Source organism: Papio anubis, chromosome 15 (assembly GCF_008728515.1).
Source record: "Papio anubis isolate 15944 chromosome 15, Panubis1.0, whole genome shotgun sequence".
Classification (NCBI taxonomy): domain Eukaryota; kingdom Metazoa; phylum Chordata; class Mammalia; order Primates; family Cercopithecidae; genus Papio; species Papio anubis.
The window spans coordinates 52272620-52297579 of NC_044990.1; the positions used below are offsets into that span (position 1 = coordinate 52272620).

The 24960-nt window shown below is 35.6% G+C and overlaps 1 protein-coding gene across 12 annotated transcripts in view; it reads right to left on the reverse strand.

Moving 5' to 3' along the window:
• KLF12 (Kruppel like factor 12) overlaps window positions 1–24960 on the reverse strand; it is a 453886-nt gene that overhangs the window by 162100 nt on the left and 266826 nt on the right. For all 12 annotated transcript variants that reach the window (XM_017951303.3, XM_031655900.1, XM_017951311.3 and 9 more), the window contains one exon: window positions 168–714. In XM_017951303.3, the coding sequence (XP_017806792.1) occupies window positions 168–714 (547 nt within the window). The remainder of the gene's footprint in view (window positions 1–167; window positions 715–24960) is intronic.

Consider the following 24960-nt stretch of genomic DNA (forward strand, 5'->3'; position numbering starts at 1 on the left):
CCTCTAAACTGTGTTCTACTTGAAGGCTCAACAGCTGGTGTCTCTGTGTTGCTCTACACAGAACTTTTTCAGATGTAGTGTTTGCATACAATTTAGGTTTCGTTCACCGCAAAAATGAAGTCACCTGTAGTGCTGAAATAAATCAAGGCTTTGTTCATGTCTCTTACCTTTGCCATGGCCTCTCCCATCCTCCAAAAGCGGCACGACAATAGTGTTGTTCACATTTCCAGGTGACCTTACAGCTGTGTAGACAACAGGCACCGACTGTACCACCACAGGGATGCGGTGAACATGACTCAGTTTATTAGACTGTAAATTCATGGGACTTGAAGGCGGTACAGGATGGATAATGTGCAAAAACTGCTGGCCTCCAACACCAGATGCAGAGGCAACAAGGGGCCCTGGAGTTAATACTGTTGACGAAGATGACGCTGAAGATACTGATGTGATAACAGTTGGGGATGAGGCTAGACGACTAGAAGACGATGAAGAGGTTGAAGTTGAAGAAGGTGAGGAGGCAGACGCTGTCATGGAAACTGGGGAGGATGAAACGGCAGTAGGGGACGTCCTGGCTTTGTTTATTGACAAGTCCACTGGCTCAGTTTGTGTTTGGAAGTGATCTACAGATAACGAGTCCTCCGGGGGCTCCCCTTTCACATTATTTAGCAACAGGGGAACGGCTTCCATATCGGGATAGTTGTGGACGTTTGGAGACTGTGGGGAGAAAAATGGAACATATATTTATCTTTGTTTATCACACATTTTATCGATGCATGGCTTACCACTTGAATGTTTATTAATTTTTCTCTTACTGCTATGGGACATTTATTCATTCTCCAAATATCTGAAGGATTGCTCAGTGACAGTCACTGTGATTAAAACTGAGGGCACAAGAGTACAAAACAGAATAAGGCCTCTACCATAAAGACATTTTCATTCTATTGGGACAGACAGACAATTATTAAAATACTATGAAATCAGTGCTCTATGAAGGAGAAAACAGGTTATAGGAATCTCTAAGATTCTAACCCTTACTCAACACTATCACAATATGGAAACGTAGTATCTGGCAACAATAGTGGGAAAACTCACCAGGAATTTCTACTTTCATACTTGGTGCAAGAGTTACCATACCTTACTCAGTATATTCTGAGCATTAAAAAAGGACATAAAGTTCTTCAACCTCCCACACCTGATCACTAATTTATTAAATGGAAGTCACTTCTAATAATTAGCTAACTTTTCTCAAAATAATGTGCACGACTACAAGTGACATTTTAGGAAACAATTTAAGAAAAACTTATTCTGAAAATTACAATTTGTCTATGAATTTTCATTTCATCTAAAATAATAATGATAATGTTGTTCAAGTTCACCTGCACTCTTTTAAGTTTTAATGAGCAAAATTTGATAATAATAGACTCCAAGATTTTACCCAGATTAATGTGATCAGCATGCTATTATTTGCATGAATATAATTTTACTCATATATCTACTCATTCATAAATTCAACAAACATTTATGAAATGTCTGCTTGCAAGTCCCCAAATGGCATAAGAGTACTATTAGCAGTGTCAGTCCAGACTAAAAAGAGAGAATTAGACTATACTGACTATTTTGGTTACATCTGTTTGGCCAGGTTAACATAGAGATTATTTTTCTATTACATGAGGAACAAAACCTTTTTTTCACTTTTTATGGTATCAGAACAATACCTACAATTATATTAAATTGGTTCATTTTGTTTCTCATTTAATAAAAGATTTTGGTGTGCTATTCCCCCTAAAACTTCAGCATACATTTAAAGGAACAAAACATGCTTCCTAAAGTCTTTTTAAAACAGAATATAAATTACAGCTCCATTCAAAACCTACAATAGGCAGTAATGCAAGGGCATTTTACTCAGCAACTGAGAAAAGAAAGAAAATAAATCAGTAATGGGACCAGATCAACTAAAATAGAAAATGGGTTGATGTTTTAATGCTTTTTTTCCTTTTTCTTAGCTAACATGGTTATTTACCTATAAAAACATACGACTTAGAAACAATTAAAATGAGTCATCTAAAATATCTACTGTATGAAATTCTAAATGACAAGATTTTCAGTTTATGTGCTGAAATTGAGAAATAAATTTTTTAATCTTCTCAAAGACATTTAAAAAACAAAGAAAAAACAAACACTATACATTGAACTGCTTTGATAAAAGCTATTAGCATTATCTACTCTTCTAACTAGAACAGTATTTCAATTTCAGCATTATCATTTTATTTCTTTGTAGAATAATGCAAAATGTTTCTTATTACTATATTATACCCACATAGAAATTCTTTGTTTAGGCTGCTTTCATAAAATATACCAACTAGTTTGTCATTAAAAGATAAAATATATCAGTAAGCACATATTACTAAACACCATTGGTTTGACTTTAAATATACTCTAGGTAAGTTTTTCTCCTTTTACCATATTAACATATCAAAAATTCTTACTTTAGAAATAGTGATTATTTCCACCACAAATTTTTCTCCTTCTAACTACTTAGACACAAGATTCCTACATACATTTACAAATCAAGGAGTAAAGAGCACATAACTGCAGAAACGTTCTATTACGTAAATGAAAGGTGACTGGGTAGACAGACAATACAGGAGGGGGAGCTGATAAATGTGGACCTTATCTGTAAAGAGATTGCTTGTGAGGCACCAAGTTTCACTGAGCTTTGCAGACTGCTTAGACTTCTCTAAATTATGAATAGAAGTCTACCTCTTGTGGATATCTTCTTAATCTCTTACTGAGGAAAATATTTACCTCTTAAGAAGTTTCATAACAACACCTTGTTGTTATGAACATTATGAACAAGGTTATAGCTAATAAATAATATTTGCTATATATTATATGTTATATAACATATATTGTATATAGCATATAATATATACAGTATAATATATACCATATATAATATATAGCTACATTACATATTACAGCTAAAGCATAATATTAGCATTCAAGAAATCTGTGAAGCCAAATATTAAGAGCCCCTAGGTGCTTTGAGACACTTAAGAATTATATGGCTTTTGCATGAGCTCAAACCAGAATATAGAAAAGGCTCACAAAAATAAGGAAGAATAAACCAAACCTTGGGACCAAAGAAATCTTATTTAGAACCTTCTACAAATTACACATGAATTTGTAAACATCACAGAGACAGACGGTGGTTCCTTTTTCATATGTGGTAGTTCAAAGGCAGCTAGCACACTCAAAAATAACGCTTCATCACTATAAAGAAGACAAAATCCTTCCTGTACCATTCATCTGTTTACAGTATTGACACAGCAGCATATCCTGACAGCTGACACTAATCTCTTGTGCAACGATTATGGGGCAGGTAAAATCACCCACAATTCCAGCTTCAGATTACACAGACATATTCGTAAAGCCCGAAGTACTGCAAAAATATGGTCTCAAAACAGCTATGGCACATACTTGTGTTCCTCCTTTTAGGGAAGAAAAACAACCCAAAAGTCTTAGTCCTGAAATCATCATTAGAAATTCATTTCTTTACTTTTAGGAAATGGAAAATCAAAAGCATTGGTTTTGTGGTGCACACCTGTAATCCCAGCTACTCAGGAGGGTGAGGCAGGAGAATCACTTCTCCCAGGAGGCGGAGGTTGCAGTGAGCCAAGATCTTACCACTGCTCTCCAGCTTGGGCAACAGAGCGAGATTCCATTAAAAAAAAAAAAAAAGGCAGTGGTTTTGAGATTTGCATCTGTAAATGTGTAGTTGTACTGACAGGAAGGGAGCACTACAAATGGCCACAAGGGGGAACGAAGGCTGAGGAGATACAAAGGAAAAAATCCCAAGTGAGAAATACTTAGAATAGTGAAAAATTAAATGAAAGGATTACAGGTATTAGAGAAAGTAAGAGGAGATACGGGGTATGCCACTCAGGAACAGGCCTCAAAGGGGCTAAGAACACTGAAAAGAGGAGAAACAACAAAGAAAGGTCATAAGTTTTAAGCATAAGGAAGAGATACTTCTGCAAAAAGGTCAAAGAATTTCATACTAAAATTTTGCCCTTGTTTACTAACTCTTCAATTCTTGATTCATTAATGAATTCTCATGGCAGTGTCAACTAAGTGGGACTTTTTTTTGTTTATTTTTAAATAAAAGCCCATCGCGATCTTTGCTTGGGAGTGATGACCATAGTTGAATTTTTGCTGTTGATGTCCCTGGTATGAAAGATAGAAAACTTACTGTATTCTTATTAACATGCTAAAACCCTCCTTCTAACAACATGAAGACTGTAGAAGAACACTGGGTTTTTGTCAAAGAGGAGAGTAATTTCGTTTTCCCAAAGATTATATAATATTCCTTGAAAAGGTCCATTGTAAACCTTAAATTTTTATAATACATATTAAATAACTGCATAAATACACACAAAAGGCCAGAAAAGTAAATGAAACAATATACTTCATTAAAAACAATGTGTGTGAAAACCTGAAGGATTATACTGTCACGCTGTCTTTTCTCCAAAACTCTTAGTCAGTTTTACTCACATTAACCCACTTGATAAAATATTACACATAACATTCTAGTGAACATGTTTTTTTGAGTGATCTGGAAATTACATTTGAGGTTTTCTAATCAGATAATTTTTTTTCTGAATAAACATCCTAAAATGTAATTTCAGCTTTAGGCATTTTGTTGAATGAATGTCAAATGAATCTAAAACCTCCGACATGTTAGTTGCCAGAGTACTAGATGTGTTTCTTACAGTTATCTATTGCTGTCAGCTGAATCTTATTATGGTCTGTCTGTGAACAAAAAGCATTTTAAATGATGGTCGTATATTTTAATCACCTGGAATTTAAAAAGAAAGAAAAATATGTCTGGATACTATTCCATCTTTAAACTAACCCTCTGGGGATTCTTAATGTGTAGTCAGAGCTGAGGAGCACTGCATAATATTCTACTAAATGTCATTCAAGATTCACATGCTCTTTCCTCTTGAGTAACACCAGGCATGTTTAGAGACGGGGCTGATATACACAGGCATGCACACGTACACACAAGATGGTCCCAGCTATCTATCTACCCTTTCGGTCATCTGTCATTTAAATAAATTATGTTCCATTTTATTTTACAAATGTGTTGAGAAATAATTTCATGGCAATTTTTAGAAAAGATTATAAAGTAACTTGCCTAACATTACATAGCTCATGGCTTCACCGTCACAAGAATCTTTGTTTTGTAGCCTGTTGTGTGATATTATTCAAAGAAAATTTGACTTGGACACAAAAGACTTAGATTCGTCAGCAATCCTTGTTGTTTATTAGCTGTGCCATCTTGGTATCATCACTAAAATTCTCTAGGTCTTAGCTTATCTGTCTATAGAAGTGTGATGTTAATTCCAAACTCATACAACTGTTGTGAAGATTGGGTTAATGACATTAAGTGCTTTTAAGTAATACTGAGAAATGAGAGAGACAAGCAAATGAGCAGAACTTCCTCTGGTTAGAACCAAAAATTCCAAACAGAACTTACTCTATTACTAAAACTATCTCGGGAGGAACCTGACTCACTGAATGTAGCGTAAGATATATTCTGACACAGGATCTCATAAATACAGTCATTGCGGAGGCATAGTGTTTACTGAACCAAATAAATACATGTTACAAAAAGCTGAACAAGTCATCTTTAGGGATCTCTTATGATTATTTAGAAACAATTTTCTCTTAAAATACAGACAACTGTCATTTGACACTTTTTTTTCTCTACTTTCTAGCTGAGTTAGATTGGCCCACAGGAAGATCATACAACAGTTGATGGAACACATGTTAACTGACTGGTCTGATTTCTTAATTCCACAGTATAAATAACTTAATCCACAGTTCAAGTTCAGTGTACATCCATTATGACAATAATATAACAAACATATTCAAATAATTGTTTTGGAATGTTGGTCATTCTTTAGCAGTCTTATTATGAGACGAAACAGGAGCATAATTGTTTCTTGTGTCTTGGTAGAAAATTAGTTTACATAAATTCCACTGTATGACTTAGTGATTAATTGAACATGTACCTTTTATAGGGGGTGTCTAAAGAAATTTACTGTGTACTTCACATTAAAAAGGAATTAAACTAAATCTATGACACCACATCCTTTGAGCTTTTAAGTTATATTGCATTATTTTAAAGACTAGTATATTTCAGGTAAAGAGCCAAATTCCTTTTGAACATGAAGTGCACAGTAGGTACATGACTTAGTTTTGGTGTCTGGATTTCCCTTAGTAAATACAATTTTTTATTAGTAGGAAATGAAATGGTTTTAAGAGATGAGCACCATCCTTAAAACAAGCATCCTGCAACTCTGGCTATTTCTGCTACAAGTATAAAAGTCAACACACATCTATTTGTGAATGGAGTATGCATTTCACTTTCCTCTATTCTTTTGTATTACTAAAAAGGGAAGCCTATTTTTCAATATTTGTCTTGCATGAGCCCCCATGGTCATAATTTACCTTGCTTTCAGCTCAGTGATTCTTCTTTACTCTACGTGTTCAAGGGCAAACTCTTAAACATAAATGCCGTAAAAGTATGAATTTATAAAACTGACAAAGAAAAAAGTAAAGCAAAGTATATTCAAGAAAGATAAATTGTACTTCCTCTAAAAGTACAGATGAGTAAAAGGAAACAAGTAGAAATAACCTACACTGATAACCTGAAATTTGGTTTGAATGAGTTATCTACTGCATGTAAGAGGAAGATATTTGAAGAAATATTTAATTAAACTGCCTTATATCAATATGTCAATTGTCAGTTTAAGAAATGATTGATTCAGGCCAGGCACGGTGGCTCACGCCTATAATCCCAACACTTTGGGAGGCTGAGGCGGGTGGATCACTTGAGGTTAGGAGTTCAAGACCAGCCTGGCCAACACAGTGAAACCCTGTCTCTACTAAAAATACAAAAATTAGCTGGGCGTGGTGGCATATGCCTGTAATCCCAGCTACTCAGGAGGCCAAGGCAGGAGAACAGCTCGAACCCAGGAGGCGGAGGTTGCGGTGAGCCGAGATCGCACCATTGCACTCCAGCCTGGGCGACAGAGCAAGACTCCATCTCAAAGCAAAACAAAACAAAACAAAAACAGAAATGATTGATTCCTTAAGAAAATTCGAAGTCTATGCATAACATAATGTACTCTCTGTGCTTTTACATTTATGTTTTTATGCTTTTACATTTGAATTGAAAATGCTAACCTTTAAAATGTGTTCAATACCCACATTTAAATTTATCCTAAAGTTCTCTTATTTCCTAATAGTTACATTTTTTCATGACCTATTTACCAGGACTTTCACAAATCATTTACCTGAAGCAAATCAGAATATATGTTTACAGCTGACTGCTACTCTGAAACTCTGGTTTGGCCTGTGTGTGATGACATTAGGTTGGTGTGAGTGAGGAGGAGACAGGGAATTTTGTTTACACATTTTAAAAATTGATAAGCAGGCCAGGCGCGGTGGCTCATGCCTATAATCCTAGCCGAGGCTGAGGCTGGCAGACCACCTGAGGTCAGGAGTTTGAGACCAGCCTGACTAACATGGTGAAACCCTGTCTCTACTAAAAAAAATACAAAAATTAGCAGGGTGCGGTGGTGGGTGCCTGTAATCCCAGCTACTAGGGAAGCTGAGGCAGGAGAATCGCTTGAACCCGGGAGGTGAAGGTTGCAGTGAGCTGAGATTGTGCCACTGCGCTCCAGCCTGGTCGACAGAGTGAGACCCTGTCTTAAAAAAAAAAAAATGATAAGCAGACATTCCCAAGGATTGAAAAGATGGACAAACATTTTTAAACAGGAACATAAATGTGTTTTAGATAAATACACAAACATTTAGCAAATAAATGATATTTTCTTTTACCATATAACTTAACTAGAGAATATACATCACACTTGCTAGCTGGGAATATGGTGCTCAAGATGTTTTGAATTTTAAATCCTACTTATATGGCCAGAAGAAGAAGCAGTATCACTATAACAGGTCAAAAAAGCAAGTCTAGGAAGTTGGATTAAGTCTTATTATCTTACAATTGTTTTTAAACAAAATTTCACAAAGCACACAAAAATGTCTTAAAAATAAAGAGGTAACTATTATAGGGTTATCTTTTCCCCATGATTAGAATTTTGTTCTTTTGGTTTTGAATTAATGTTATTATTCATTGGATGACTTAAAATATTAATTAAAATTTCACTATACATGCCAGAAAAACCTGTTGTATAGAGTTTTAAGGGATAAAAGGTTTCATTTAAATCTTTATCCTAAACCACAATCTCACTCTAGTGCCTGAGGCAAATGTTCTGTGCTAGTTACATATTTTAAAATATGCAATAATGTTTACCATCCTCAAACAGATTAATCTCTGCTACCAGATGGGCCCTGCTTTTGATTCTATAAAATGTTCACCATAAACAGTTATTTCTTACAACAATATCTCATAGTATTGCAGTACATCACATTTCAGAGAAAGAAAACTTGACCTCAGAGTGGCTGTGACAGTCAAATGATACATTTGAAAACTCCTACACAGGATAAACATGTAAAGCAAAACTAGAACCTTTTTATGTAAAAGAAAGTATATTACCAAAACAAAGGTATATTTGCAAAACAATGGCTTTGCTTTTGGGATAACACAGTGGTAATAGGTCCTGGAACCAATCCCCCATGGATGCTACCAAGGTTCCAGGACCCCTCCTCCAAGGATACCAAAACTACAGATGCTCAAGTCGGTGATATAAAATGGCATAGCATTTGCATACGGCCTATACAAATCTCCTCATATACTTTAAATTATCTCCAGATTGCTTATAATATCTAACACAATGTAAATTCAATGAGAACAGTTGTCATTTCATATTTTTTTATTATCTCTCCGATCCTAAAACTTTCAATCGGCAGTTGGTTCAATCCGCAGATGTGGAATCCAGGGATACTGAGGGACAACCGTATATACTTGTCTTCTAATAGAAAACACGTTTAAAGAGAGATACATCACCAGGCCAAGGCAAGACTCATGGTGAAGTTGAGAGAAATCTCTCTTTTCCCACCTCTCCTGGAAACAGAGGCAGCTCCAATGGGAAAGTGTCACAAGTACAAAAACCAGAGTTTTGAAAGGCCCCAGAACTTTTTCATGAGCAGTCGATTTATTTATTTTTCAAATTTTATTTTAGAATCACGGAGTATATGTGCTGGCTTGTTATATGGGTATATTATGTGACACTGAGATTTGTGGTACAATTCATTCCATCACCAGGTAGTGAACACAATACCCAACAGGTAGTTTTCCAATCCTTGCCTCCCACCCCCAATAGTACCCAGAGTCCATGGTTACCATCTTTGTGTCCATGTGTACTCAATGTTTAGCTCCCACGTATAAGTGAGAACACGTGGTATTTGATTTTCTGTTTCTGTATTAGTTCGCTTAGGATAATGACCTCCAACTTCATCCATGTTGCTACAACGGCCATGATTTCATGTGTGTGTTTGTGTTTGTGTGTGTCTGCATAGTCTTCCACGGTGTATATCTACCACATTTCCTTTATCCAGTCCACTGCTGGTGGGCTTCTTGGTTGACTCCATGTCTTTGTTATTGTGAATAGTGCTGCAATGAATATATGGATGCATGTCTTTTTGGCAGAATGACTTACATTCCTTTGGGTATATACTAGTAATGGGATTGCTGGGCCGAATGGTAGTCCAGCTCTTACTTGAGAAATCTCCAAACTGCTCTCCACAGTGCTTGGACTAATTTACATTCCCAACCAAGAGCGTATAAGCATCTCATTTTCTCTGGGGATCTCTCCAAAATATGCTACTTTTGTTTACCTAACAAAAGCCATTCTGACTGGTGTGACATGGCATCTCATTGTGATTTGATTGAGCAGTGGATTTAATTGCAACTCAATTCGCTACGAAATTAATAAAACACATTCACATAAACCAACATTTTAGCCTTGGCTTTTGTCTTCAGGAAAAGGAGTGTAGAGTCATACAGGTGTTTCTGAGGATCCCAGAGGGTGACATTACCTAAGGCTGTTGTAATGGGCCCTTTTTGGACTACAACGGCCACCAGGCCCACACAGGTATATGTAATTAATGTACTTAAGTAGGAGAATAAATTGTACAAATCAGGCTCCCATTGCCTATACTGGTCAAGCAGCAGCATAAGCAAAATGGGAAAAGAGCCAGGCTGGGGACTTAGAGATGAAGGCAGCCACAGGGAGGAAGAAAGGAGGAAAACTGATGTTCCCGAAAAGGGGGCCATGCCCACCAGCCACAGCTTCTGCTAATTAGGTGTGAGTTACAGTGACACGAAGACCTTCAGCTCAATGTTCCTCTTGGCTGGGACGCTTATCCATCAGAAACAAGAATTTTAAAATATGATCATAGTAATGCTGACAAGGATGTAGGAAAACTGACACCAATATTATGCTACAAGAAAGGAAGGTAGGCGTTTTAAGGAATCCTGTTGAACTGTCTCAAAAGTCTTAAAATACCTTAGAACTAATAACTACACTTTTAAGAATCTAGGAACTGCCATCCTCCTCTCTCTCTTCCTCCCACCCTCCCTCCTCCATACACACACCCAGCCACCCACCTACCTGCACACTCACTTCTTAAGCAGAGAGGGAATGACCCTATATTCAGAAACCATTCAACATCTATCCCTAACAACTCAACTTTAAGAAACAAAATAATGTTTGGAAATGGCACCCTCAAGCAAACATTCTTTAAACCAAACCAAACAAAAAAAGGCCCTGGAGCGGTGGCTCATGCCTGTAATCCCAACAATTTGGGAAGCAGAGGTGGGCAGATTGCTTGAGCTCAGGAATTTGAGACCAGCCTGTTCAACATGGTGAAACCATCTCTACTAAAAATACAAAAATTAGCTGGGTGTGGTGGCGTGTGACTGTGGTCTCAGCTACTCCGGAGGCTGAGGCACGAGAATCACTTGAACCCAGGAGGTGGGGGTTGCAGTGAGCCGACATCGCGCCACCGCACTCCCAACCTGGGTGAGAGACTGAAACCCTGTCTCAAAAAATAAAATTAAATTAAATTAAAATTAAACAAAATTAAAAAAAAAAAAAAAAGGAGTCAAGGAAAGTTTTAAGGCAGATTTAGTCATGATTCCCATGGACTGATCTCACAATTTCAAGTGTTGGAACACCAAAAGCAGCTTTCTAAAGACAGTCTTTATGTTTATATATATAACATATATAGCAACCATTTCAATTTCATGCAAATAAGTAGTTCAGATTGTTTTGAGAGAACATCCCAGGGGCAACATCATCACTGATTTAAATAGCACTGTATCTAAAGTGAACTGGACAAGAATCAAGATGACGTGTTCTAGAAAACTTTGTTAGATGACTTAAAAAGGAGCCTGGTGAGGACACAGAAACTGATGTTGAAATTGAATGTAAAGACGCTGAATGAAATAATGACACAAAATTTGAGAATTTAGGGAAACTTTGCATGTTAAAATTTATATATTTTTATATAAAATGTGATGGGATTTGTTTTTTAAGTAATTTAATACATTAAAATATTAATACTCAAGGTGAAATTATCTACACATTTATACATTCTAGTTGGTTACAAAAATTCCTTCCTGGGGAAATAGGGCTACATTACTGCAGGGACTTACATTTAGACACAGACGGCAATTTGAGATTTTGAGAAAGATGTCTATAAGGATGCGTAACTTTGTCTTATTTTGGGGAGTAAAAATTACAAACCAAAACATGGACATAAAGACAATCAAGTTTGAAACAAAGATTTTAACCTTAGCTATTCACTGCAACCATTTATGAAACATTTTATGTTTCATATGTGCAAAGAACAGAGACCTATGGCAGTAGGTATGGTGAAGGTATCAATAGTTTACAAAGCATTATATGTAATTCTAATAATCACACAAGTTTGAGAAACAATATTTAATGGCAAGGAAACGTTTTACATAATGTTAAGTGAAAAAATGTTAGTATTACAAAACTATATAAAAAGTACGAGCTTAATTTTGTTCCCCAAAGCATTCTCATTTATACATGAAAATAACACATGGAAAAAAATGTTCTGGAATGTTAACAATAGTTTTGCCATTAAGTGAATCTGTGGGTGAACTACATTTTCTTTTTTAACTTTTTTCCTATATTTTCTACAGCAAATCTTTGCTACTTTTAAAATTTAAGAAGTCATATTTTTAGAAAGAAAAATATTTTAAGAAAGAAACCTAAAAGAGGAGAAGAGCTTTTCAAATCTGGTTTTCATATTTCTAGATCCTAGTGAACAATAATGTCATTAGAAGAAAATATTCTCTACTGTTAAAAGATCAATTTGCTAAGTGTGTTACTAGATTGGTTGCATGATTTTTCTATAAAAATTAACACATCCACTTACAATTTGAAATTAACTAAGGAAAACAGCTAAATATAACTGATAACTGAAGGTATGTGATTCTAGTTCCCCCAGTGGATTAAAACTATGGTGCTCCCTGGAAATCCCAAACTGCAGCATTACTGGGAGATTTACTACTGGGTGAAGAATGTCATGTTTGAGAAACTACCATAAACAATTACCTATCAGCATCTGGGTACTACAGGTCTTTTCTGTTTTGATGAAAAGTTTTCCATCAGTAACTATTTAGTGATCATTCTATTTAGTGATCATTACTATATAACCAACACAAATTGTGTTGTGTTGTGGTAAATCTGAGGATGCTACAAAAGGAATTTTAACCCTTGCTCTGATAACAGCATTTTCCCCTAGAGATTTAATGAGAGTTCCATCACTTTTTAAAAGTGAACTACATTTGGGAAACATGAAAAGGAAAAGTAATGGAGAAAGTTTCAACTCTATATTCTATAAAAATGGAGAGCATTAAGAACGAATTTGAGGAAAACAAAATTGTGCTCTTTAAATCAATGTCTTCAGAATGCATAAACTGAAAAAGTAAATTTCAAGTAAGTGTTACAAAGACTGTGAAATCAATTTTAACCGATCATTTTAAAACGCAGGAAAAAGAGATATTTACCATTAATATTTACTACAACATTATCTGGTAAAGTTTTCCTCTCTAGTTTTACAAGTGAAGAAATACGGTCTCACAGAGGTTGAAGACATTGCCCATGGTCCCAATGTAACATAGACCTGTAATCTAAACCTAAGGGTAGGCTGGGCTCGGTGGCTCACGCCTGTAATCCCAGCACTTTGGGAGAACGAGGCGGGCAGATCACGATGTCAGGAGATCAAGACCATCCTGGCTAACACGGTGACACCCCATCTCTACTAAAAATATAAAAAATTAGCCAGGTGTGGTGGTGGGCGCCTGTAGTCCCAGCTACTTGGGAGACTGAGGCAGAAGAATGGTGTGAACCCGGGAGGTAGAGCTTGCAGTGAGCCAAGATGGCGCCACTGCACTCCAGCCTGGGCGACAGAGCGAGACTCCGTCTCAAAATAAAAATAAAAAAATAAACCTAAGGGTAATTCCTAAGACTGAATTCACCTCCCCATGCTGCCTGCATCAGCCCTGGAGAGGAAGAAAAAGACTTCCTGTCCTTATTGGTGAAATTTTCTCATGGAGTTCATGTGCAATTAGTACTTGGAAATACCAGCTGAAGAGAATATAAAATAATGGGCACTGCTAGGATAGTTGTTTGTATGCTGCAACCCACTTCCCCAACATACCTCGCAAATAACAAATTTAATGGCATGATGCAGATGTCAATTACCAACATCATAATGTCTATTTCTTATTTAGTTCCTGTTTGTTCTCAAGTCAGGCTTTAGAAAAATAAGGACAATAAAAATCATCCCTAATTTAGGAATAGAATCCTGCATTTTGTTCAGTGGTCATGCTGTATGGGATATGTGTCTGAAGGAAATGAGAAAAGATGGTAGCATAAAATGGAAAAAAAAAAAAATCCAAAACCAAAAACTTCATTATATTTGAAAGCAAGTACAATTAGCATTGCAAGGAGAAAAATCAGTTCACCATGAATGTAATTTCTTTTCTTCCTTTTCTTTCAAGCTAAAGACTCAGACATTTTTTTAAAAAGTTTTATTTTTGACCAATGATGAGTGCTCTTTGGTAAAACCAATGTAACAAAGCATAACTTTTGCAAATGGGACAACAAGTGAGAAGAAATGCAGTATGGTTTTGTAAAAAGGATACATGCCTGAGTTCTGGTCTGGGTTGCGTTTTATATGATCAGTTCATTCACTGCCTCTCTTCAATTTCTAATTGAAGATGATGTTGATTATGCTTTTGCACAGTTCAGGTGTCTGTTATCTCTTCCAGCCGTACCAGATTCCACCTGTTCTAAATTAGATGCCACTCTTTTGTGCTTCCAAAGCACTGTGAGCTTTGTGCTTCTTTGTCTTATGAGGCCACGGGCCCACTGAAGGTATCATTTTTATCTTGTTCTTTTGTAGACAAGCACCTATCAGTCCCCAGTACAAAGTAAGCACTTAATTAAAGCTCACTAGTAAGGCTCCAGTTGCTCTCTAAAGGCCTTACTGGGTCTCAGACTGAATATATCTATGGGCCAGGTGCAGTGGCTCACGCTTGTCATCACAGCACTTTAGGATGCCAAGACCAAAGGGTTGCTTGAGCTCAGGAGTTTGAGATCAGACTGGGCAACACAGAGAGACCTTGTCTCTACTAAAACTAAAAAATAAAAATAAATAAGCTGGGTGTGGTGGTGCACACCTGCAGTCTTAGCCATGCCAAAGGCTGAGGAAGAAGGATCACTTGAGCCCAGAAAATCAAGGCTGCACTGAGCTATGACTGCATCACTGCATTCCAGCCTGGGCAACAGACTGAAAAAAAATCTATGAATGAATTAATTACCCCGTGTCTAAAATTTAAACAGTAAATATATTAACTTATTATAACACATATAAAAATGAAAGTTGAAAATTTCCAGTGGCTCATTCTTTTGTTAAAGAATTTAAATTTATCAATTGATATTTAATTCCTCCCACTACAGAACTTTAAGTGACTAGTTTCCATGTATTACAAGATGATTTTTAAAAGAAGAGATGAAAGACACACACTTCCAAGGGGCTTAAAACCAAATGTATGAGTCATATTTTGTATTTTTGCTAATTTGAAATACATTTCTTTTTTATAACTAGAAAATTTATAATTAGCATCTCTCAATATGTCACAGTAACAGGAAGTTAAAAAATAACATTCTTTCTGGTTCCAAAACTCAGTCTTCATGTCTATCAAATTTTTCAAAGTTAGTTAGGATTCTGCATTTTTTTCTGTCAATCGGGGTGTAATACATGGCATGAAGGTTATAAATCCTATAATTAGATACAATGATAAATCCATGTACCCCATTCTTGTTAATTTTCCATTCCATGATAAATAAAAACTGCTAACTCTGATCCTTTCAGTGTGGGGATGACCTGTACCAGCAACCCACAAACTCTGCCGCTGCTTCCTGCACAGTGAACTCTACACTTACCTTTCTCCTCCCCTTGGCTTATCTTGCTCAGCTCCTTCACGTTGATTCCATTCTTCTAGAACTTTTGCGCTAGCATTCTTATTTACACTAAGGGGGTAGCTATTAACCGCAGGTAGTGCGTCCCCCAGGGGACAGTGAGCAGCATCTGAAGACATTTTTGATTGTTACCACTGAGGAAGCGGTGACAAGACAGTTCCCACGACAAAGACAAAAGATCAAGAGTGTCGAAGTTTAAAGAAACCCTGAATTAAGCTATCATCTTTTTCCTACTATTTCTTTTCCCCTAACATCTTATATTTTACTTTTTTTTAATTTGTGGAATTCTTCTGTTTTCCTCATTTTCTTTCTCTAACTCTTCTATAAGTGTTAATCATGTAAATGTATCTACAGAGTCCAAATATATATACATACACCTCCGTGGGTATGTGAATATGGCTCAGGTATTGGTATGAATGCTGGTGGGCATGTGTGTATTCTTGTGACATCTTAGCATGTAGTACACTTAAAAATCATGGAAGGAGTCTGTGTGACAGAATATGTACAAAAATTAACTTGAAGTGTTTATTACCTATATATACAAATGTGTGTATCTACGTGTTCCTAGCCCTTCATTTTATAAGTATTAACCGTATAGTTTTCATATATTTGCTTAAGTGTACAAATAGAAGAGTGCAGATATAGTTGGCTATTTTTTTTTTTTTTTTGAAAAATCAAAGGGCGTTGGGGTTGAGTTAAGAACCTTAACACATAAATGCAGTTGATGATCTCTAAATTCATTAAGCGTCTGTCTTTCAAGAAAGGATTCTGAACATCAGCCCATGTGATGCTACTGTTAGCTAAATCTAGGCCCCAAACTTCAATTAGTTTTACAACATATAAAGGGGAAAAGCCATGTCTAACAATTATAAACATGCTGCACATATATTACAGTGTATTGTTTATTCCTCACAACATCTCAATATAAAAAACTATTATGAATCACATTTTACAGATAGGAAACAGATGTGGAGAGGTTAAGAAATGTGCCAGTGGTTCTTGACAATGTCAAGACACAATCTTTAGTGATCTCTGGCAATAAAATCCATGGCCGCAACTATTACTACAATACTAACTCCCACATCTGAATCTCTAATGTATGCCCACAGCAGATTAGGAAAGACTGAAATCACTGTAATCAATTCTAGAAAACATTTGACTCTTATTTTGTGCAATTTTAAGATGACTATAATGTTTCGTAAAGAAAAGAGAGTCAAAAGGTTAAGTAAAAACTTTCACAGACTTCAACAACATATCTTAGCAGAATTATTTTTTCCTTTGTTAGTTTTCCTTATAAAATCTCTAAGAAAACAACTGTACATTATTCAATTATTTATCACTGAATAAATAAGAAAAAGAAAAGAGGCACATTAATCACTTCTTTGATCCAAATAGAAGTTTGGTTCCCATGAGATACAGTTACTCTGTTTTTAGTTTTAAATAATTCCTGTGATAAAATCCCAAATTAATTATTAAGTAAATTAGCAAACTCACATTATATGATTCATTTTCTTCTTAGCATCAGAACTTTCAGTCGCAGTTAAGACAGCCAACGTTCAATTATCTACTCATAGCCAGGATCACAGTACAAGTAATCCCAAGTGACAGATAATCCAAAAAGGTATTTATGTTGGGTTTAAAATTCATTATATGATTCCAGCAGATTTACCACCATAATTATATTTATTAGGCTCATACTAAAATTCATTTGTATTTCTTAAACACATGCCAACTGAGGGAGGATCTCAGAAACAAGCTGGATGAAGAAAGGAAGCTGATTTGCTATTAGCAATTTTCCTGTGAATAACTGACAAAGTCATGGGGACAGTGAAACTAAATTTCATACTTATTAAGAGTCTTATGTGATAAATTAGAGAATATATTACAGCAGTATTGTAGACGTGTTGTGGCATGGGCTGTGGATTCCAACAGACAGGTTTGTGTACTGGTTCTGCTCTTGTTCTTTGACCATAATCAAGTTTTTCATCCTTCTAAACTTCAGTTATTTACTTACAACAGTGCTAATATTAGCACTCCCTACATATTAAGAGTGTTCTAAAAATCAAATTATTAAATGCACACTGCTTGACACAAAATAGTTAAAATCAGTTATGGCGGTTATTTTTTGTTGCAGCTATTATTTTATCTATTTTACTGTAGTGCTAAAACTAGAACATCTGATAGTTTGTATCATTCTTGCCTCCCATAAAATGATGCCATCTTTGATTATTCAATAAATTACAAAGTATACTGTAGGGTCAAATATTAGAATGTTAATAATCTGGTGCCGAAGACAGACATAACTATCAAAACTAACTGGAAAATATTAGAGATGCACAATTTTCTAGTTTTAAACTTCCGGGGCCATATATATTCAGGAATTCAAACTTTTTGTAGGTTTTTTAGAAGGTAACAGCACACTGCCAGGAGGGCTTGGGGTGGAACTGGATACTCTGACACATTAATATTTCTGCAGTAAAACACATGAACATTTATACTGAGTGTTATAAAGACTGTAAATACTTGTATGTCAGTTTAGTACAGTTTTTAATTCTAAATAAGTATTTTTTCAGAATTTTTAAGGATTTTAGATTATAGATAAGTCGTAGAAATGGATTAAAGAGAATGATACAACCAATCTCGACTCTACAGTTTTCCATTAATAATAATGTACTACATATCACAGCATTATAGGGTCAGATAACTGGGGAATTAAAAATTCCTCTTGGTTTACATAAAATGGTCCTGAATAATTTCTAGTAAATGGAATTCTAAGTAGCAATTCAAGTTTAAGTAATTACTCTCCAATTTTAAAAAGGGCATGGCAGATATCCTGATTTGTATAAAGTGATATATAGATAGCATTATCCATTTTATACTTGGTTTCAATTATGAATTAATTTATCTCACAGTTGTACTTTACCAGTGAGTGGGATTAAATTATTAGATTCAAGGATTTAACAAACTATTAAATTCCTCGGTGATGATCAGTAGATGAAGCAGAACATCCACAATATGACTGGAAATGGAGCAGAGTTCTCCAGGGAAAAAATATTGATCTTTACCTACTATCTTCCCACAGATACACAACAATTATATCAGATTGTAAATAGTCCCCAGTATGAAGCAGAAAAAAATCTGATGCATATTTATAAAAGACTGAAAGAAATCGTTTATATAATTCACTGACCAGAGTAAGGAAAATATTATTGACTATAAATTCAAAATATTCAATCCAAAGGATTTTAAATTACAAAGGAGTTCAAAAGTTAGTCTAACTGCCTGGGTAAAAAAGTTAGTCTAACTGCCTGGGTAAAATTTGCTGAAAATTCTGTTCAACAGAAACATCAATCAACACAAAATTCATCATTCAGGAAGTGCTAAATTTTCAGGAATCGCTGACATGAGAAGATAACAGTAGAATGAAGGAACATATATGCGATAAAAGTGGTACATAAAAGACCATAAAAATAAGGATTTTGAAGAGGACTTAATGTTGTCAAGTTTGAATATGGTTAGAGTAATAGTTTTCAATCCAATATAAAATTAAGGAGTAAATAACAAGTAAACAGGTTTAAAAGCTTCAGTTGTCCAAGTACAGGTATAAGAAGTCTGACAGAAAATGTATTATGAAAGACATATACAGTTGTATAATAAAAACAACAAATAAAGAATCAAGGCCCCTTCCACTAAACAGAAAAGGAGTCTATAAATAAGTCAAATGTTAAGGACAATTTGATTGCCTAAATTCCAAATGTAACTTTGTGCTTTCTGTTAGGATAAAAATAATAATAATATGAATAGCTCTATAATCACATTATCGCAGTAGTGAGCTGTACACATTTCTTACCATTGTTTCAAAACCCACATTAAACTGCATATCTTTTTCATGAGGGGCTTTATGAAACGAACTCAAAGTGATGACATGGAAAATAATCTGGACAATTTACAGCAAATGAAATGTGGAAAAAGAAAAGCCCAAATTTCATTTCAGCCAAAGCAGGGTAATTTGTATTAAATCAACTCTTGTATTAGAACAGTAACAAAACTGGATTAAATTTGTAAAAGTGTATTTTAAGACACTGGAGAAGAACTAAACCAATCAGAACTTTAAGGTCCAAGATCCAAAAAGGAAAGAAACACAAGGAAAGGAACTATCGTTGTATATCATTTTTTCCTTGATGCATAATCACAATGTCTGCTATTCACTTAAATTACAAAATATTTCAGAATACTATTCCAAATTGCTTAAAACTAAAAGTAGAGAAATAGATAAGAACAAACTAAAAGGAGAGAAATAGATAAGAAAAATAAGAACAAATTAAAAATTTTTAGAGTTATCCAACATGTACTTTAAAATAACAATCATCAAATGCTTAAGAAAAGAGGTATAAGAAAATTGTACTCCAAAGCTGCAATCTACAAAACCAAACAAAAACATAGTCAAATACAGATTCCAGAAGCGAAAAATACAATATTTGAATTGAAAACTTAACACTTGTGTTTGACAGCAGAAGAGACATAGCAGAAATGATTAATGAACTGAAAAATGAATGAGCAAAAATGAGAATGTAGTTCAAATGGGAGTAGTATGATATATTAAAAAGCATAAAACAGGCCCGACACAGTGGCTCACGCCTATAATCTCAACACTTTGGGAGGTGGAGGTGGATCACTTGAGGCCAGGAGTTTGAGACCAGCCTGGCCAACATGGCAAAACCCCATCACTACTAAAAATACAAAAATTAGATGGGAGTGGTGGTGGGCACCTGTAATCCAGCCACTCGGGAGGCTGAGGTGCGAGAATCTCTTGAACCCGGAAGGCAGAGGTTTCAGTGAGCTGAGATCATGCCACTGCACTCCAGCCTGGGTGACAGAGCAAGACTCTGTCTCAAAAAACAAAAGAAAACAAAACAAAAACACGTAAGATACACGGGAAAGGTATTATGTGTGTGTAACAGGAGGCCCAGAGGAGTGGAGAGAAAGAGTAGGGAAACAGGGCACAGCAACATTGAAAATACTGGTCAGATACTTTCTGAAAGACATTATGCTGTAAAATTCAAGAATCTGTAACTCCCAAGCAATATAAATTCAAAAGAAACTACTCAGAAGTAGTCAGTGAAAAGATGACCTCCCAAGGAGTTTGAAGAGTTACTTTTCAACAAAATGACAGAGCCATAAGACAACAGAATAGGTTTACATTCTGAAATAAAAAAATAAAACGATTGACAACTTTGATACTTTTCTATCAAAAATGAAGACAAAATACAAACATTTTGCATAAAAACGGAGCATTCATGGCTAACAGACCATATAAAAAGAAGTACTAAAAAAATTCTTCAGGCCCAAGGAAAATCATCCCTAATACAGAAATATGGAAATACAGGAAAGAAAAAAGAGCATAGGAAAAGGTAAATATGTACATAAATCTGAGTAATGAAAACATCTTTCTAGGCTAATAATATACCGTCTTAACAATAATTATATTTTGGGGTTTAAAATGTGGGGCAAAAAGGGCGGGGGGAATTTATAGAGTTAAAATGTCCCAAGATCTCTGCGTTGTCTAGAAATAAGTAAAAGGATTAAACTATGGTGAGCATTAAAAAGCCAGAGGGGCAATGCAAATCTATAGGATAAACCACTGAAAATTATATTTACAGAGAAGGTAGAGAAAGGAAATTTTAAAATATCAGAAAAAAGGGAAGAAAAAGCATACAGCGTGATGGTATAATGTACAGTACTACATTCTGCAATTAAGTAGTCTAGTTTTTATGGTTTTAAAATTACAGCTTCGATTCCCCCCCCAACTATGGAGTCTCGCTCTGTCTCCCAGGCTGGAGTGCAGTGGCGTGATCTCGGCTGACTGCAAGCTCCGCCTGCCGGGTTCACGCCATTCTCCTGCCTCAGCCTCCCGAGTAGCTGGGACTACAGGCGCCCGCCACCGCGCCCGGCTAATTTTTTTGTATTTTTAGTAGAGACAGGGTTTCACCGTGTTAGCCTGGATGGTCTCGATCTCCTGACCTCGTGATCCGCCCGCCTCGGCCTCCCAAAGTGCTGGGATTACAGGCGTGAGCCACCGCGCCTCGCCTACAGCGTCGATTTTTAAGAAAAACTTAAATGTAGTAACTTTTAAATATAAGAAAATAAAAGTTTAAAGTAAATGACTGAAAAACACTAGGCAAATACACAGCAAAAGAAGGTTGGTAAAGTTATAGTCATACTAGGAGAAAAAGATGTAAAGCTAGAATAATTACTAGAAACTAAAAGCACAGTTTACTGACAAAAGAACTACTCCAACAGGAAAAACTTTATATATATATATATATATATATGACATATATATGTCAATTTATAAAAGTCTTAAAAAGCAAAGACATAAAGAACTAAAATGAGTAATAGATAAATCTACAAATATAGTGTGAAAATTTAGCATATAACTCACTCAAAGAGAAAAAGTTAGCAGGGCTATAGAAGACGAAAAAAACCAAATTAACAAACTTAACTTAGAACAATGTACCTGATATCTATCCAATACACAGTGTTTTTCAAGTATTCATGAACTATTTACCACAATGCCACCGACCCTACACGGTGGGCTATAAAGCAAGTCCTAACAAATCTAAAGGGATACAATCATTCAGCATGCCCTCTAGTAACAGTGGAATTTCACCATGTTGGTCAGGCTGGTCTTGAATTCCTGACCTCAGGTGATTCAACCCTGTCTCTACTAAAAATACAAAAATTAGTCAGGCATGGTGGCAGATGCCTGTGATCCCAGCTACTTGAGAGGCTGAGGCAGGAAAATCGCTTGAATCTGGGAGGCAGAGGTTGCAGTGAGCCGAGATCGCACCATTGCACTCCAGCCTGGGCAAAAACAACAAAACTCCTTCTCAAAAAAAAAGAAAAAAAGAGAAAATGCTGAGCGTGGTGGCTCATGCCTGTAATCCCAGCACTTTGGGAGGCCTGAGGTCGGGAGTTCAAGACCAGCCTGACCAATATGGATAAACCCTGTCTCTACTAAAAATACAAAATTAGCCAGGCATGGTGGCATGTTCCTGTAATCCTAGCTACTCGGGAGGCTGAGGTAGGAGAATCAATTGAACCCAGGAGGTGCAGGTTGCGGTGAGCCAAGATGGCACCATTGCACTCCAGCCTGGGCAACAAGAGCGAAACTCTGTCTCAAAAAAATAAAAAAAAAGGCGGGGGGCGGGATTTCAGTACAAAGCCTACAGACATTATAAAAATATTAAGATTTTTGTTTGTTTGTTTTTTGTTTTTGAGACAGAGTCTCACTGTGTCACCCAGGCTGGAGTCCAGTGGCACAATCTCAGCTTACCACAATCTCCGCCTCCCGGATTCAAGTGATTTTTCTGCCTCAGCATCCCAAGTAGCTGGGACTACAGGCGTGCACCACCATGCCCAGCTAATGTTTGTATTTTTAGTAGAGATGGGGTTTCACCACATTGGCCAGGCTGGTCTCTGAAACTCCCAACCTCATGATCTGCCCGCCTCGGCCTCCCAAAGTGCTGGGATTATAGGCGTGAGCTACTATGCCTCGCCTAAAAACAATAAGATTGCTATGAACAGGTTCATTCTAATAAATTTTTAAATTCTAAAAAATAGAATTGTTTAATAAGTTTGCTTCATGAATTGTTTCAAACACTTACCAAATAAATCACCCAAATCTGACACAAACTCTCCCATGGAACAAAAAAAAGAAGAAACACATGGTGAATAACCTTTATGAAGCTAGCATACTTGTTATCAAAACCTGCCTAAATTTACCAACAGGCAAAACAAATCCATAGTTTTTGAAGTCATATTTTTAAAAGGATAATCATTACTCTTGAAAATGGGATGAGACATCAATGGGACATATAAATTATTATTTCTTTATCTGACTGTTACTTACATGTATCTGTGTTCACTTTGTGAAATATTTGTAAACTGTACTTATAATCTGTACATCTCTCCACGTGTTATACAATTTTTAAAAAATTACAAAAACAAAAAATGTCCTTAATTTAGACCTTTCTGCAGGTAAACTTTAATTCATTAAACAACATTATGTATGTATTTTGTGAAGAATAAAGTTATTATCTAGATGCACTATTATTCAGAGTAAGTTTTCTCTTTTGTTCATCGAAAACGACTGTAAGAAAAAGAGAAATATCTTGCTAAAATCATGCCAAATTATATTGATGGTATTTTTCAATGTCTACAAACTAAAAAATACATTTGTTGTGATTTCTTCTTAGGAAACACATGTAAGTTTATATGAACATTAGTATTATTTTCCTACCTATCTAAACTATTGCATTTAACAATACATTGTAAATTCCAACAAGTATAGCAATATATATTTTTCAGGGTTTAATTTTACATTTTGAAAATCGTAGACATATCTGGCCCAGTCCCCTTATTTCTCTTTGATTTCTCCTAGATTTTCTATAATTATTCTGCAAGTACATAGATAAATTACATCTATATCCTTATCTATAACATATATGTAATATACTCAGCATATAACATAGTTCCTGGTAACTTGTAATTACACTCCTTAATAGTTGTTAAATGAAGAAATGGACTCAATGACAAAGTGACAAATCAGATGATCGCTGATCAATTTCTCTTCTATTGAAGGCTTTAATTTCCTCTTAAGTAAATTTGTCTCCCTTTCTAAATGTTAGGAGGTTGCTCTCTCCTTTGACAAAACAAGTATTGAACAGTTCTCTGGCCCTGGCTAACCTGTCCTTGTAGTTCAAAATCAGAAGAATCACACTGAGAATCACACTGATTTTTCAAAATCAGAAGAATCACACTGATTCTTTCAAAATCAGAAGAATCACACAAAGAATCACACTGATTCTTTCTTGACATGGTATTCATGTCTAGCTTGTTTATACGAGTTCAACTACCCAGTTAGAACATTCTTTGAATCTCTCATTTATGTTGAACCAAAAGAACTTTTCTGCCATTTAAGGCATTGTAAGTCAGCTTTCTTAAGGTTCACCTCTCCATTCTATATCTAACATTGCTTTTCTTACTTTTACAAACTCCAGTATAAATTCTCATTTTCCCCAGGTTGCCATCACTGTGATGTCATCAAGCAGTTCTGCCTTCTTATTCAGAACATAATCAGAGCACAGCATCAGTTTTCCCTCATTGCTTCATTTCCCATTTGGCAAACAAAACAAAACCAAACCTGTCAGCAAGCTGAAGATTTACCAGATGCCCAAGTACTATGCTGCAATAACATTTTACTTATATGATTTGAGCAATGTGCACAGTATCTAGCTGATTTTTACAGTAACATTTAAAAATACATGCCAACACAACTTTGGTTGGTTTCTACAGTTAGCACTTTTCAAACATTTCCTTCTTTGAAGTCCAAGCC